Raw genomic sequence first — 13,510 nt, 5'->3', positions numbered from 1 at the left:
GGCCAAGTTTCAGGCCCTCCCAGAGGGGCGCAAAACCCTTTGGGGTACAAAGAGTGCCCAAAGACAGATCGCTCTCAGCGACGAGAGTCCCGCCAAGCACCAGCCAAGTAAGTCTAAGGTCCACGCACGCTACGAGATAGACGCTCCTAGCTACTATTCTACACAAGTTCGATGCCAGCAGCCTCAGAACCGAACAACGGCCATTGTTCCTCTGACTGAGTGGGCCCCACGAAGCTAAGTATAGGCTTTTAGTAGTAGTTGTAGTTTAGTGAGCAGAGTTTGTGCATAAGTAATAATTGACTGTGTGTGTAAATAAATGTGCATTGATTCCAAACTTAGTAACTGGTGTATCGAGTCATTGATCAGTACTTGGCTTTGAACCTTGTGGTGGTGTCAGAAAGATACCTGGCGACTCTTGAGCAAAGGTAATTAAAAGAGAAAATTAAGGAACGCATAACGAACAACACCACGTCGACTGGGATCTTGAAGTTACCAATGGTGGTCAAAAATATATCCCTGGACTTCTTGGACGGTAACCCGGAGCAGCAGGTTCCTCGAGGAGGTGGAGGACAGGGTGCGGGGGAAGTTCTGGGCGTATCCGAGGCCGAGGGGAGTTTGGCAGGGATTCGCGGACGTGGTGTCAGAGGTCCTGGAAGGGAGGGCGACTCCCGAGTCCACAGCTGGCAATATTTGGAGTGTCGGGAGATCAGAGAGCCCAGGGGGATGGGGGAAAAGGGGCCGATGTTTCGGCCTTTGCTTCCCTGGGTGGCCCGGAGACGGGTTTTACTGGGATGGAGGAACTTGGAGCCCCCGAAGTCGGGGGTTTGGGTTCGCGATGGCGGGGGCTTGGGCCTTGAGGGGTTCATTAAAGGGGTTCGCTCGGAGGTGGCAGCCGTTCATCGACTTTTTTGAGAAAAATTAGCAGGGGAGGTGGAGGGGATCATAGAATTTACAGTGCAGGAGGCCATTTGGCCCATCGAGTCTGCACCAACTTGGAAAGAGCACCCTACTTAAGCCCATGCCTCCACCCTATCCCTGTAACCCCACCTCACAGTGCAGAAGGAGGCCATTCGGCCCATCGAGGCTGCACCAACCCACTTAAGCCCTCACTTCCACCCTATTCCCCCTGATCCAGTAACCCCACCCAACCTTTTGGACACTAAGGGGCAATTTAGCACGGCCAATCCACCCTAACCTGCACGTCTTTGGACAGTGGGAGGAAACCGGAGCACCCGGAGGAAACCCACGCACACACGGGGAGGACGTGCCGACTCCGCACAGACACTGACCTGAGCCGGGAATGGAACCCGGGACCCTGGAGCTGTGAAGCAACTGTGCTAACCACTGTGCTACCGTGCCACCCTACGGATGGGGGAGGGGTAAAGGGGGGGCATGGAAGTGATGAATATGGGTAGGCGAACCAACGGAGGGAGGGCCGGGAAGGGCTGGCGGTGTAGTTATACGCCATGTTGGTTGGGGTTTGAGTTTGGGGGGGGTTGATTGGTATTTTCATTGTGGGTTCTGTTGGATGTTATTGTTGAAAAGTGTGGGGTGGCGCAGTGGTTAGCACTGCTGCCTCACGGCGCCGAGGTCCCAGATTCGATCTCGGCTCTGGGTCGCTGTCCGTGTGGAGTTTGCACATTCTCCCCGTGTCTGCGTGGGTCTTCGTCCCCCACAACCCAAAGATGTGCAGGGCAGGTGGATTGGCCACGCTAAATTGCCCCTTAATTGGAAAAAATGAATTGGGTACTCTAAATTTATAAAAAAAATAAGAACAAAAAAATTGTTGAAAAGTGTTATCCCTGGACGTGTCATCGCATGACATCCCTGCCCCACCCCCACAAACGCTCCACCCGATAGTCGGCAACCTATCATCTTCCTGACGCACGTCCTCCCTACACCAATCGGAAAGCAAATACCCAATTGGATGACCCTTGACCCTCAGCCAAACAACCCCACCCCCTCGTTTTGAACATTTTGGCCTCTGTCCAAGAGTAAATGTTCGGAAAAAACAAACAAACACACACTTCTTTCCTCTGTGCCCCATTGATTTTTCTCTCTCCATGGAAGCACACAGCAGTGACCCAGAAATCGGCCTTCAATTCCTGGTGACCCCTGGGCCAACCCTAAGGAAGGATGTGCTGGGGCCTTGGAAAGGGTCCAGAGGAGGTTCACCAAGAATGAGCCCTGGAATGAAGAACTTGTCGTGTGAGGAACGGTTGAGGACTCTGGGTCTGTACTCGTTGGGAGTTCAGAAGGGTGAGGGGGGGATCTTATTGAAACTCACAGGATACTGCGAGGCCTGGATAGAGTGGACGTGGAGAGGATGTTTCCACTTGTAGGAGAAACTAGAACCAGAGGCCACAGCCTCAGACTGAAGGGACGATCCTTTAAAGCTGAGATGAGGAGGAATTTCTTCAGCCACAGGGTGGTGAATCTGTGGAACTCTTTGCCGCAGAAGGCCGCGGAGGCCAAATCGCTGAGTCTTTAAGGCAGAGACAGATAGGCTCTTGATCAATAAGGGGATCAGGGGTTATGAGGAGAAGGCTGGAGAACGGGGATGAGAAAATATCAGCCATGATTGAATGGCGGAGCAGACTCGATTGTCTTATAACCCGTCACCCTAGCTGTGGGGTTGAAGAGGTTTACGGAGATGATGGCAGAGTGGGGGGGGGGGGGGGGGGGGGGGGGGGGGGGAGCGGGGGGGGGGGGAGGAGCGGGGGGGGGGGGGGGGGGGGAGCATGGCAGGAACCACAAAATAGGATGTGAATCTCTTAAAGAAAGACGTTGCTCGAACCGGGGGGGTCTGTGTAGGACAGCGAGCACAGGATGCGTGGGGGAGATAGGGGGACTTGACTTGGAGCAGGTAAGATAGATGACCCTTTTCTTCTGAAAAACTTTCACGAGACATTTAGTCAAGGGTTAAAGTTAGAAAATGCTTTGAGCGAAAGAGGACACAGTCTCTTACGGTCGGACGTGGGACGGAACATCGATCGCCGCTTCAAAGTGAAATGGCCCACGGCTCGGATCTGAGCCGCCAGCTGGTAAGGAGCGGCGTCTGGCAGCCGGCTTAACTAAAGTGAAAGGAGACTGTCGTCCTCACTGAAGGTCAGGCGCACAAGGTACAAGGCGTCATCACCAGGCGGGACCTGCAGTGGCTCAACAAGGTAGCTCACCACCGCCTCCTCAAGGGCAATTAGGGAAGGGCTGTGTAAAAAAAAAAATGCTGTCCTTCCTGTGGAGCAAAAATAACGAGGTTGTGTAATCGCTTAGGCAGATTCTACCCTCGCTCCCGGGCAGCTGCCCGAGATGGAACCAGGCTATCTATGGGCGGCTCGGTGGTTAGCACTGTTGTTTCACAGCGCCAGGGACCCGGGTTCGATTCCCGGCCTTGGGTCACCGTCTGTGCGGAGTCTGCACTTTCTCCCTGCGTCTGCGTGGGCTTCCTCTGGGTGCTCCGGCTTCCTCCCGCAGGACGTGCTTGTCGGGACAATTGGACATGCCGAATTCTCCCTCCGTGTACCCGAACAGGCGCCGGAATGTGGCGACTAGGGGCCTTTCACAGTAACTTCATTGCAGTGTTAATGTAAGCCTACTTGTGACACTAATAAAGATTATTTGCATGTACCCCTGGTGGCATACTTGACCCCAAGGAGAGGTTTCAACCGCACATCACCAAGACTGCCCGTTTCGACCTCCGTATTAGGCCCCTGCCCTCCGCTGATCCGCTGCGGAAGCCTTCGTCCATGCTTCTGTTACCTCCGGACTATTCCAGTGCACCCTGGGCCAAGATGCCACGTCCCGTAAACCCGACGTCACCCAGAGCCATGCTGGCCTGTGCCCTGACTCAGCCAGTCGGGGCAACCCAGGAGGACGGGATACAGGAAGGTTTAGCTCACTGGGCTAAATCGCTGGCTTTGAAAGCAGGCCAGCAGCGCGGGTTCGATTCCCGTACCAGCCTCCCCAAACAGGCGCCGGAATGTGGCGACTAGGGGCTTTTCACAGTAACATCATTGAAGCCTACTCGTGACAATAAGTGATTTTCATTTTCTTTTCATTTCATTTACCTCCCAGCAGCCGAGGGAGAAAGAACCAGACAAGAAGCCAAAGCGATAAAAATTTATTTTTTACATCCAGGAGCTAGAGTACAAAAGCCGGATCTTGGTTAAGCCGGCGAATACATGATTCTCATCCTTTCGCTGGAGCGTGCAACTATAATGAAGCTCCGCGGAATGTTTTCATTATGCGAAGTGATTCCGAGCCGCTGCCCCTCCCGCCAGAGGACTGCCCCAGGTACAGGGCGGCACAATCAGATTGGAGTGCCGCAGGCTCTCTAACCAGAGGGTTTTATTTTGGGGGGGGGAGGCGGGCTTTGATTTGAGATGGGGGCGAGCCACCCTTCGCCCAATCGGTCGCCGCTGGAACGTCATCTGGCGAGATTCTGTCGCGCAGTCAAATCAACAGAGCACATGATTGAAACGTAATTTCGTTGGGGAGGAGAGGGAAAAGGCGGAGGGGGGCACAGGGTAGAGGCGAAGGATTGAATTTGGGGCCCTCTACTCGCGCCCTGGTCGCACACCGCGCGTGGTGAGCCGGGACTGTTTTGGGGGGGGGGGGGGGGCGGCCTTCGACACAAGAGACGGGGTTTTCCCAGCCTGGGGCCTCATTCCGTCGACACGCAGCAGTCCCCTCTGGCCCCTTCCGGGTGCGTTTCCCTCTCGCCCGGCGTGTCATCCCTTCCGGTCTCACAGTGCCATGGCGGCCCAGCCCACGATCAGCATGGTCCCACCGAACGGTGCCGCTTTGCCGAACAGGGGGTCGCCAGTCACCGCCTGGTAGTAAAGGGCGCCGCAGAACATCACCATCCCAGAGGTCAGCAAGGAGCCAGCCTGTAATCCAACAACAGCAGGTCAGCAGAGCGCAACAGGCTCGGTCGCGCAAGGTTTCTTCCAGAGCAACATTCACCGCTGACGGGATTCGGGTGAGCGGGCAAACCTGGTTGGCCCCCCCCACCAACCGTCCCTCGAGAAGGTGGTGGGTGAACCTCCTCCCGCAATCGCTGCAGTCCGTGTGGCGTAGGTACACCCACAGTGCTGTTAGGGAGTTCCAGGATTCTGACCCAACGGACAGTGAAGGGAAGGCCGATGCGCTTCCATATCGGGATGGTGGTGGCGAGTGACTTGTGGGAGTGTGTGTGGGCGGGGGGGAGGGGGGGGGGGGCTCGAGGCTGGTGGGTATTCGCCAGCACCCACTGCTCTCGCCCTTCCAGCTGGTAGAGGTTGCGGGTCTGGAATGCGCTGCCCGAGGGGCCCTTGGGCGAGCAGGTGGCACACAGGGGGCGCCGGGTTGGGAGGTGAATGCTAAAGGGGGTGGACGGGCTGCGTTTGCCCCTGGATGCTGTTGAGCTTCCCGAGCGTCAGTGGAGAATTAAGCGATACGCACACTCTGAAGGTGGGCGCGCCAGGATTAAATCTTCGGGGGGGGGGGGGGGGGGGGGGGGGGGGTGTACCACTGGAGCAGTGTGTGTGAGTGGGGGGGTGTCTTCTATCTGGTCACTCACATGCGGTGAGAACCAGAGTGAGGACAGGGGCCAGGTTCAGCTCTGATCTCCGCAACACGCCCGCCACACATTATGGAGAAGGTACCAGTGGATAGCCACTACCCGTGGACAGCAACCTCTGGGGGCATGCGGCGCGGCATAAAACCGCCCCCCCCAACAAAACAAAAGAGGCAGAAAATAACCGGGGCGTAACGAAGCAATATCATACCAGCAGAGGTTTTCTGCAGTGGGGAACTCCCAGCAGAGCCAGGCTGTGTAGAAAGTGGTACTTGTTGGCGGTCTCAAACAGCTGCGGGGAGAGATAAGTCAGAGCCAGGGTTAGAACACGGGCAGGGCCCGACCACAGCCTGCTGCAACTATCCCCACTTTCTCCCCCCCCCCCCCCCCATCTCTCTGATGCTGCAGTCCGGCCGATCGTTGGGGGCAGTTTGCTGTCAGATTCAGTGTCTCCCCCACCAACCCCCGACCGAGCAAGCCCTCGCCCATGGATGTGTGCGTTCATTCCTGGTCCCTGGCTAGACCCAGCCCTCCCCTGGCTGCCCTGCAGGTGGTGGTGGGTGAACAAAGAAATATTACAGCACAGGAACAGGCCCTTCGGCCCTCCAAGGCTGCGCCGATCCAGATCCTCTATCTAAAACTGTTGCCTATTTTCGAAGGGTCTGTATCCCTCTGCTCCCCGCCCATTCATGTATCTGTCTAGCTGTTTAGCTCAGGGCTAAATTGCTGGCTTTGAAAGCAGACCAAGGCAGGCCAGCAGAACGGTTCAATTCCCGTAACAGCCTCCCCGAACAGGCGCCCGAATGTGGCGACTAGGGGCTTTTCACAGTAACTTCATTGAAGCCTACTCGTGACAATAAGCGATTTTCATTTTCATACATCTTGAGATAGATAGATAGATCAGTACAGCACAGAACAGGCCCTTCAGCCCTCGATGTTGTGCCGAGCAATGATCACCCTACTTAACCCCACGTAACCCGTATACCCGTAACCCAACAATCCCCCCCATTAACCTTACACTACGGGCAATTTAGCGTGGCCAATCCACCTAACCTGCACATCTTTGGACTTGAATGATGCTATCGTGTCCGCCTCTACCATCTTCGCCGGCAATGAGTTCCAGGCACCCACCACCCTCTGCGTAAAGAACTTTCCACGCCTATCTCCCTTAAACTTTTCCCCTCTCACCTTGAACTCGTGACCCCTGGTAATTGAGTCCCCCATTCTGGGGACAAGCTTCTTGCTATCCATCCTGCCTATACATAGAACATAGAACAGTACAGCACAGAACAGGCCCTTCGGACCTCGATGTTGTGCCGAGCCATGATCACCCTACTCAAACCCACGTATCCACCCTATACCTGTAACCCAATAACCCCCCCCCCCCCCCTTAACCTTACTTTTTAGGACACTACGGGCAATTTATCACGGCCAATCCACCTAACCCGCGCATCTTTGGACTGTGGGAGGAAACCGGAGCACCCGGAGGAAACCCACGCACACACGGGGAGGACGTGCAGACTCCGCACAGACAGTGACCCAAGCCGGGAATCGAACCTGGGACCCTGGAGCTGTGAAGCATTGATGCTAACCACCATGCTACCGTGCTGCCCTTAATACCTCTCATGATTTTTGTAGACCTCAATGGGTGAGCCACCTCCTCGAGCCGCCGCAGTCCTCGAGGTGTAGGTACACCCACCGCGCAGTCAGGGAGGGAGCTCCGGGATTCTGCCCCATCGACGGCGAAGGAAGGGACGAAATGTTTCCAAGACGGGACGGTGCAGGGCTTCGGGGGTAGCGCCCCGAATGAACGGCATTTTCCACAATATACGCTGAGGTATTACATTTTGGTTCGAAACATAACGAGGATGCACATTATTTGGAAAATGAGGAGCGAAGCGGGTAAAGGGTTCTCTGGGAGAGAAAATACACCAAAAGGTAACGCAAATTAACACAGCCATTAAAAATCAAACCAAGCACCAGATTTCATTTGCCGAATTGGGTGGAAGGGAAAAGTAGTGTCCTGTACTTGTACGGCCCTCTGTAAAACCCCACGTGGAGGACCATGCGCCGTTCTGGTCCCAATATTACAAATATCCTCCCATTGATTCTGTCCACACCTCCCGCTGCCTCAGGAAGGCAGACAGCATTGTCAGAGACCCCTCCCACCCAGGCTTTACCCTCTTCCAGACCCTTCTATCAGGCAGACGGTACAGAAATCTGAAGACCCGCACGTCCAGACGTAGGAACAGCTTCTTCCCCACAGCTACCAGACTCCTCAACGACTCCCCCCTCGGACTGATCTGTTCCCTATCCACGACGCCCTAGGCTGCTCTTGTTTGGCCCCTTGTTCCGCACTGCAACCAATCATTATTTGTCGATGTACCATTTGTCAGTGCTCTCTGTTGATTATTCTTGTGTCTACTATGTACGCACTGTGTACGTTCCCTTGGCCACAGAAAAATACTTTTCGTTGTACTTCGGTACATGTGACAATAAATATCAATCAATCAAAAGGTGACCCTCGGAGATAATGTAAACAAGGGCGATAGCAGAATTGCAAGGACGTACTCATCAGGATAGGATCATAAGAATGGTTACGGCCATTCGGCCCATCGTTTCTATTACGGAAATCCAAGAGCAACTCACCTAGATCCACTCTCTCCCCCCCCCCCCCCCCCCCCCCATCACCACATCTTCTCCCCGCACACCCCCTGCGGACTCTCCCTTCTCAGCTCACAATCCTGTTTCCCCCCCCCCCCTCTGGGAAGCCTCAATGGAACCGGCATGCACCGCGTTTCTGGGTTCTGACCCCTGGCCGGGCGGGAACGTTTCTCCTCCTCCCGCCTCCTCTCCGTCGCTTCTGGCTTTGAAAGCAGACCAAGGGCAGGCCAGCAGCACGGTTCGATTCCCGTACCAGCCTCCCCGGACAGGCGCCGGAATGTGGCGACGAGGAGCTTTTCACAGTAACTTCATTTGAAGCCTACTCGTGACAATAAGCCATTTTCATTTCGTTAGCCAATCACCTTAAATCCATGTTCCCCCTCCCCGTTCTCGATCTCGAGAACGGTTTCACCCTTCTCGGCTCTGCCCCAGACCTCTCCCTCCCCCCCCTCCTCCCCCCCCCCCCCCCCCCCCCCTCCCCCTCCACACTCCATGATATCAAACAGCTCAATAAATCCCCTTTCGACCAAGGAGAAAAAGCCCAGCGACTCCGTAACCCAAGTCTCCAAAGCCCGGGACTCTGCGTCCCCCTCCCAACGCCTTCACATTCTCCCTACAGTGCGGCTCCAAGGACTCCGGCCGCGGTCGAATCAGCGTTTCCCACGGGATTATCAGGCGAAGGGGTGACTGGGGAGGGGCAGTTCGCCGACGACACGTTCGCCTTTGTGCCTCACCTCTTTAAGATAGTCATCGCGATCGCTGCGGCGAAATCCTGCAAAAGCAACAAGAACAGAAAAAAAAAGACGTTAGTGTGTCCCGGCCACTCAATCCCGCATCCCATAGGGAAGGGAAACGAATGAGGATTTGATTAAGATCAAAGAAACGTACAGCACAGGAACAGGCGTTCAGCCCTCCAAGCCCACGCCAACCATGCTGCTAAAATCTTCTACACTTCCGGGGTCCGTATCCCTCTATTCCCATCCTATTCATGTATTTGTCAAGATGCCCCTTAAATGTCACTATCGTCCCTGCTTCCACCACCTCCTCCGGCAGCGAGTTCCAGGCACCCACTACCCTCTGTGTAAACAAACTTGCCTCTTACATCTCCTCTAAACCTTGCCCCTCGCACCTTAAACCTATGCCCCCTAGTAATTGACCCCTCTACCCTGGGGAAAAAGGCTTCTGACTATCCACTCTGTCTCTGCCCCTCATAACCTTGTAGACCTCTATCAGGTCGCCCCTCAACCTCCATCGTTCGAGTGAGAACAAACCGAGTTTATTCAACCTCTCCTCCTAGCTAATGCCCTCCATACCGGGCAACATCCTGGTAATCTCTTCTGCACCGTCTCTAAAGCCTCCACATCCTTCTGGTAGTGTGGCGACCAGAATTGAACACACTATCCCAAATGAGGCCTAACTAAAGTTCTGTACAACTGCAGCATGACTTGCCAATTTTTATACTCAATTCCCTGGCCGATGAAGGCAAGCCGTCGGCCTTCTTGACTACCTTCTCCACCTGTGTTGTCCGTTTCAGTGACCTGTGGACCTGTACACCTAGATCTCTCTGACTGTCAATACTCTTGAGGGTTCTACCATTCACTGTATATTCCCCACCTGCATTAGACCTTCCAAAATGCATTACCTCACATTTGTCCGGATTAAACTCCATCTCTCGGCCCAAGTCTCCAAACGATCTAAATCCTGCTGTATCCTCTGACAGTCCTCATCGCTATCCGCAATTCCACCAACCATTGTGTCGTCTGCAAACTTACTAATCAGACCAGTTACATTTTCCTCCAAATCATTTATATATTCTACAAATAGCAAAGATCCCAGCGGAACACCACTAGTCACAGCCCACCATTCAGGAAAGCACCCTACCACTGCCACCCTCTGTCTTCTGTGACCGAGCCAGTTCTGTATCCAACTTGCCCGCTCACCCCTGATCCCGTGTGACCTCGCTTCCTGTACCTCTTCAATAATTTCCCTACCACTGACGTAAAGCTCACTGGCCTGTAATTTCCTGGATTATCAAAAGCATATTGGACAACACGTGTATCTGTACGGATGGAAGAGGGCAGCATGGGGACACAGTTGTTTCACAGCTCCAGGGTCCAGGGTTCGATTCCCGGCTTGGGTCACTCTCTGTGCGGAGTCTGCACGTTCTCCCCCGTGCGTGCGTGGGTTTCCTCCGAGCGCTCCGGTTTCCTCCCACAAGTCCCAAAAGACGTGCTTGTTAAGTGAATTGGACATTCTGAATTCTCCCTCTGTGCACCCGAACAGGCGCAGGAATGTGGCGACGAGGGGATTGTCACAGTAACTTAATTGCAGCGCGACAATAATAAAGATGGTAAAGGACGGAACGAAGTTTGTACTGTTGCTCTTCGCGCTTGAATGACAGATTTGAAAGAAAAAGACCCTTTCGCAAAAAGCTCCACTTAAAGATATCCTGGGAGCGGAAAGGAAGACGTTCCGAGCGGAAAACCTCCTGGAGCGCTGTGCTGAACATCAGGAGTCGCCCCAGGGTCCTCGAACCTGAACGGAATCCATCGACGCAGAGTCGAAAAGGGCTCGAGACGTGCGCTCGGTTCCCTCTGCCCGTGGAGGCTGCCGGGCCGGCTGGGGCGCTTTCCCAGCATGCTCTGCTCATTTCAGGAGATGTCATGCCCCTTGACCTCTACCGAACTATGACCGATTGAATACGTGACCAATCGCAAAGGGAGTGACGGAATGCCAGCCAGGTTTGCTAATTACAACTGGATAGGTGGGAGGGGAAGTTAGAACTATTGAATCCCGAGAGAACAGAGGGAGGCCGCCATTCGGCCCATCGAGTCTGCACCGACCCGATGAAACACCACCCTATCTAAGCCCGCTCCCCCACCCTAGCCCCATAACCCCACCTAACCTGTTGGACACCAAGGGGCAATTTAGCACAGCCAAACTTCCTAACCCGCACATCTTTGGACTGTGGGAGGAAACCGGAGCACACGGAGGAAACCCATGCAGACACTGGGAGAGCATGCAAACTCCACACAGATAGTGACCCCAAGTCGGGAATCGAACCCGGGACCCTGGCGCTGTGAGGTACCAGGGCTAACCCAATCTGCCCGAATATAAATGCAAGTCTTTCTTTTAGACCAGCGCGGGTTGAGCAACAGAAGCAACTGTTGACCTTCAGCAGCACTGTCACACTATTACTGAGTCACGTTCGCCACCCCCCTCTCCCTCCCTCAATCGTGCGACAAACCCACTGGATTCAGAGCAAGTTGGCGGGTCGGCAAACTTCCCAAATCCTCTCATCGGCCCACTTTCCGGATGTGCCGCGTGCTGCTCTGTGCCAAGGCAAACAAGCTCGCAGTCGGGGATAGGTGCGGACGACTGGTCATCGAGCCGAAACACCGTCACCTCAAGACTCCCAGTGCCCACGGCACCTCGCTTTTGGCGCCCTTGGAAGAACCCTTTCCGCAGCCTCAAGCACGACCGCGAAGTCTATCCTTCGGAACTCGAGCGGGAATGTCGGGCGAGGAGGGATTGAGGAGAGCGGATCGGCATTCCCTAGAATTTCGAAGCAAGAGGCGGGGGAGTTTGGAACGGTCTACCACAGAGGGTTGCGGGGGCTCAATCATTGAGGGCAGGTTAGGTGGATTGGTCGTGCGATGTTACCCCTTTGCGTCAAACGATGTGCGGTTTGGGTGGGGTTACCGAGATAGGGCAGGGGGAGTGGGGCTAGGTAGGGTGCACTTTCAGAGGGTCGGCGCAGGCTCGCTGGGCCGAATGGCCTCCTTCTGCACTGCAGGGATTCCATGATTCTAACAAATGCTGGCTCAGTCAGCGACGGCTACATCCCATGAATGAATTTTTTAAAAGGGGTCGGGCCGGAGAGTAACGACTTAAGGTGACTGGCGGAAGATCCAAAAGGGACACAGGGAAAAGTGACATTACGCAGTGACAAGCCTGGTGCGCTTCCACTCACAGCCAAACATCCAGTGCGAACCCGCCAACTAACAATCTATTTTCAGCTGTGAGGGGGACTGGGTGCATCTGGCCCTGTAGGGATGAAGAGAGAGGCAGCTGTGATGCCCCCATAGTCGAACATCCGGCGTGCTGTCACTATCCAATTTTGGGTGCGAGGACGGCTGGTTCCAGACCTTGATTGACCTACAGAGCTACGGCTCTTGGGGGGACCGCGGGTGGGGGTGATAGAGGGTGCTGTGACCGCCCCCCCCCCCTCCCCCCCCCACGGTCAAACGTCCCTCGAGCAGTCACTGTCCAACTTCAAGTGCAAAGATGGGTGTCCAGCCCTTGGTTCAACCTCGGGTTCTTGGGCGACGGGATGGGGTTAGGGGGCAAAAAGAGGGTACCGTGACCACCCCCCCCCCCCGCCGCCGCACGGTCGAACATTCTACACGCAATCGACACCCAACATCGGGTGCGAGGAGGGGGCGCCCAGTCTCCTCGGTTGACAGGCTGGGCTCCTCCTAGGCGGCGATGGGGAGAGAGTGGGCGCTGTGACGCCCCCGACAGTCGAACATCCCCGGTGCGCAGTCACCATCTAATTTCAGATTTGGAAGCGGGGTGCGGGGGTCGTGATGTCCATTCGCCTCCAGGGCCCCGGCTCCTGGGTGAAGCTGGGGAAGAGGGAATAAAAGAAGGCAGTGTGACGCCCCCACAGTCGAATAGCCTGAGATTTCTGGAGGTGAATGAGGTACCAGTTTTGTGGGGGGGGGGGGGGGGTGGGAAGTACTGGGTGTGAATTAACTCGATTGTCAACCCCATTGCATTTACCAAGTGTAGGGGCTCATTCCCTCGACGTCGTTTCCCCCCCCCCCCCCCCGGGGCCTACACGCAGGCTGCCGGCTGTAAACTCAGACGAACTCGGTGGAAGGGGCTGGGAGGGCACACGATGGCAGACTTACCGTGGGCCCCGTAAGCGCCGAGGCCGACGGCTAAAGCTCCCGACAGCCCAGCCACCCGTCTGAACGCCACGGCCGCCATCGTCCCACTGGGGGGGCCGCCGGCCCGGGCCGGCCGCTTTTATACCGGCCCCGCCCCCCACCTCCGGCCGGTATCCCTCATTGGCCCGTCCGCCCTGATTGGCAGCCTGGTCGGCCAATCGCACCCACCCCCCCACCTCCGCTCGCGCGACGCCTTGTCTGACTGGCCAATCCCCAGCCGCGGGGATTGACGTCAGCTCCTCTGGGGGGGCTGCCCCTCCCCTCACTCTTTGTGTGGGTGGGGCCTGATGATTGACGCCTGTGTGTGTGTGGGTGGGGCCTGATGATTGACACC

The 13,510-nt window shown here is 55.7% G+C and overlaps 1 protein-coding gene across 1 annotated transcript; it reads right to left on the bottom strand.

Annotated features, from left to right (window-relative positions):
* Positions 1-4,104: 4,104 nt before the first annotated feature.
* Positions 4,105-13,285, bottom strand: tmem256 (transmembrane protein 256). Its single transcript, XM_038786945.1, has 4 exons — positions 13,138-13,285; positions 8,956-8,993; positions 5,769-5,849; positions 4,105-4,889 (listed from the first exon to the last, which is right to left on the bottom strand). Exons 1-4 carry the CDS (start codon positions 13,214-13,216, stop codon positions 4,746-4,748), a joined length of 342 nt encoding a protein of 113 aa, XP_038642873.1. The 5' UTR covers positions 13,217-13,285; the 3' UTR covers positions 4,105-4,745.
* Between the last annotated feature and the right edge of the window lie 225 nt (positions 13,286-13,510).

Source organism: Scyliorhinus canicula, chromosome 29 (genome assembly GCF_902713615.1).
Source record: "Scyliorhinus canicula chromosome 29, sScyCan1.1, whole genome shotgun sequence".
NCBI lineage: Eukaryota > Metazoa > Chordata > Chondrichthyes > Carcharhiniformes > Scyliorhinidae > Scyliorhinus > Scyliorhinus canicula.
This window is presented reverse-complemented; position numbering and strand designations above follow the sequence as displayed.

Coding starts and splice junctions, on each gene's coding strand:
- tmem256 (XM_038786945.1), bottom strand. CDS start 13,216: ATGGCGGCCGTGGCGTTCAGACGGGTGGCTGGGCTGTCGGGAGCTTTA. Junction 8,994..13,137: donor CGGCGCTTACGGGGCCCACG/GTAAGTCTGCCA, acceptor TTGCTTTTGCAG/GATTTCGCCGCAGCGATCGC. Junction 5,850..8,955: donor GCGATGACTATCTTAAAGAG/GTGAGGCACAAA, acceptor CTCTCCCCGCAG/CTGTTTGAGACCGCCAACAA.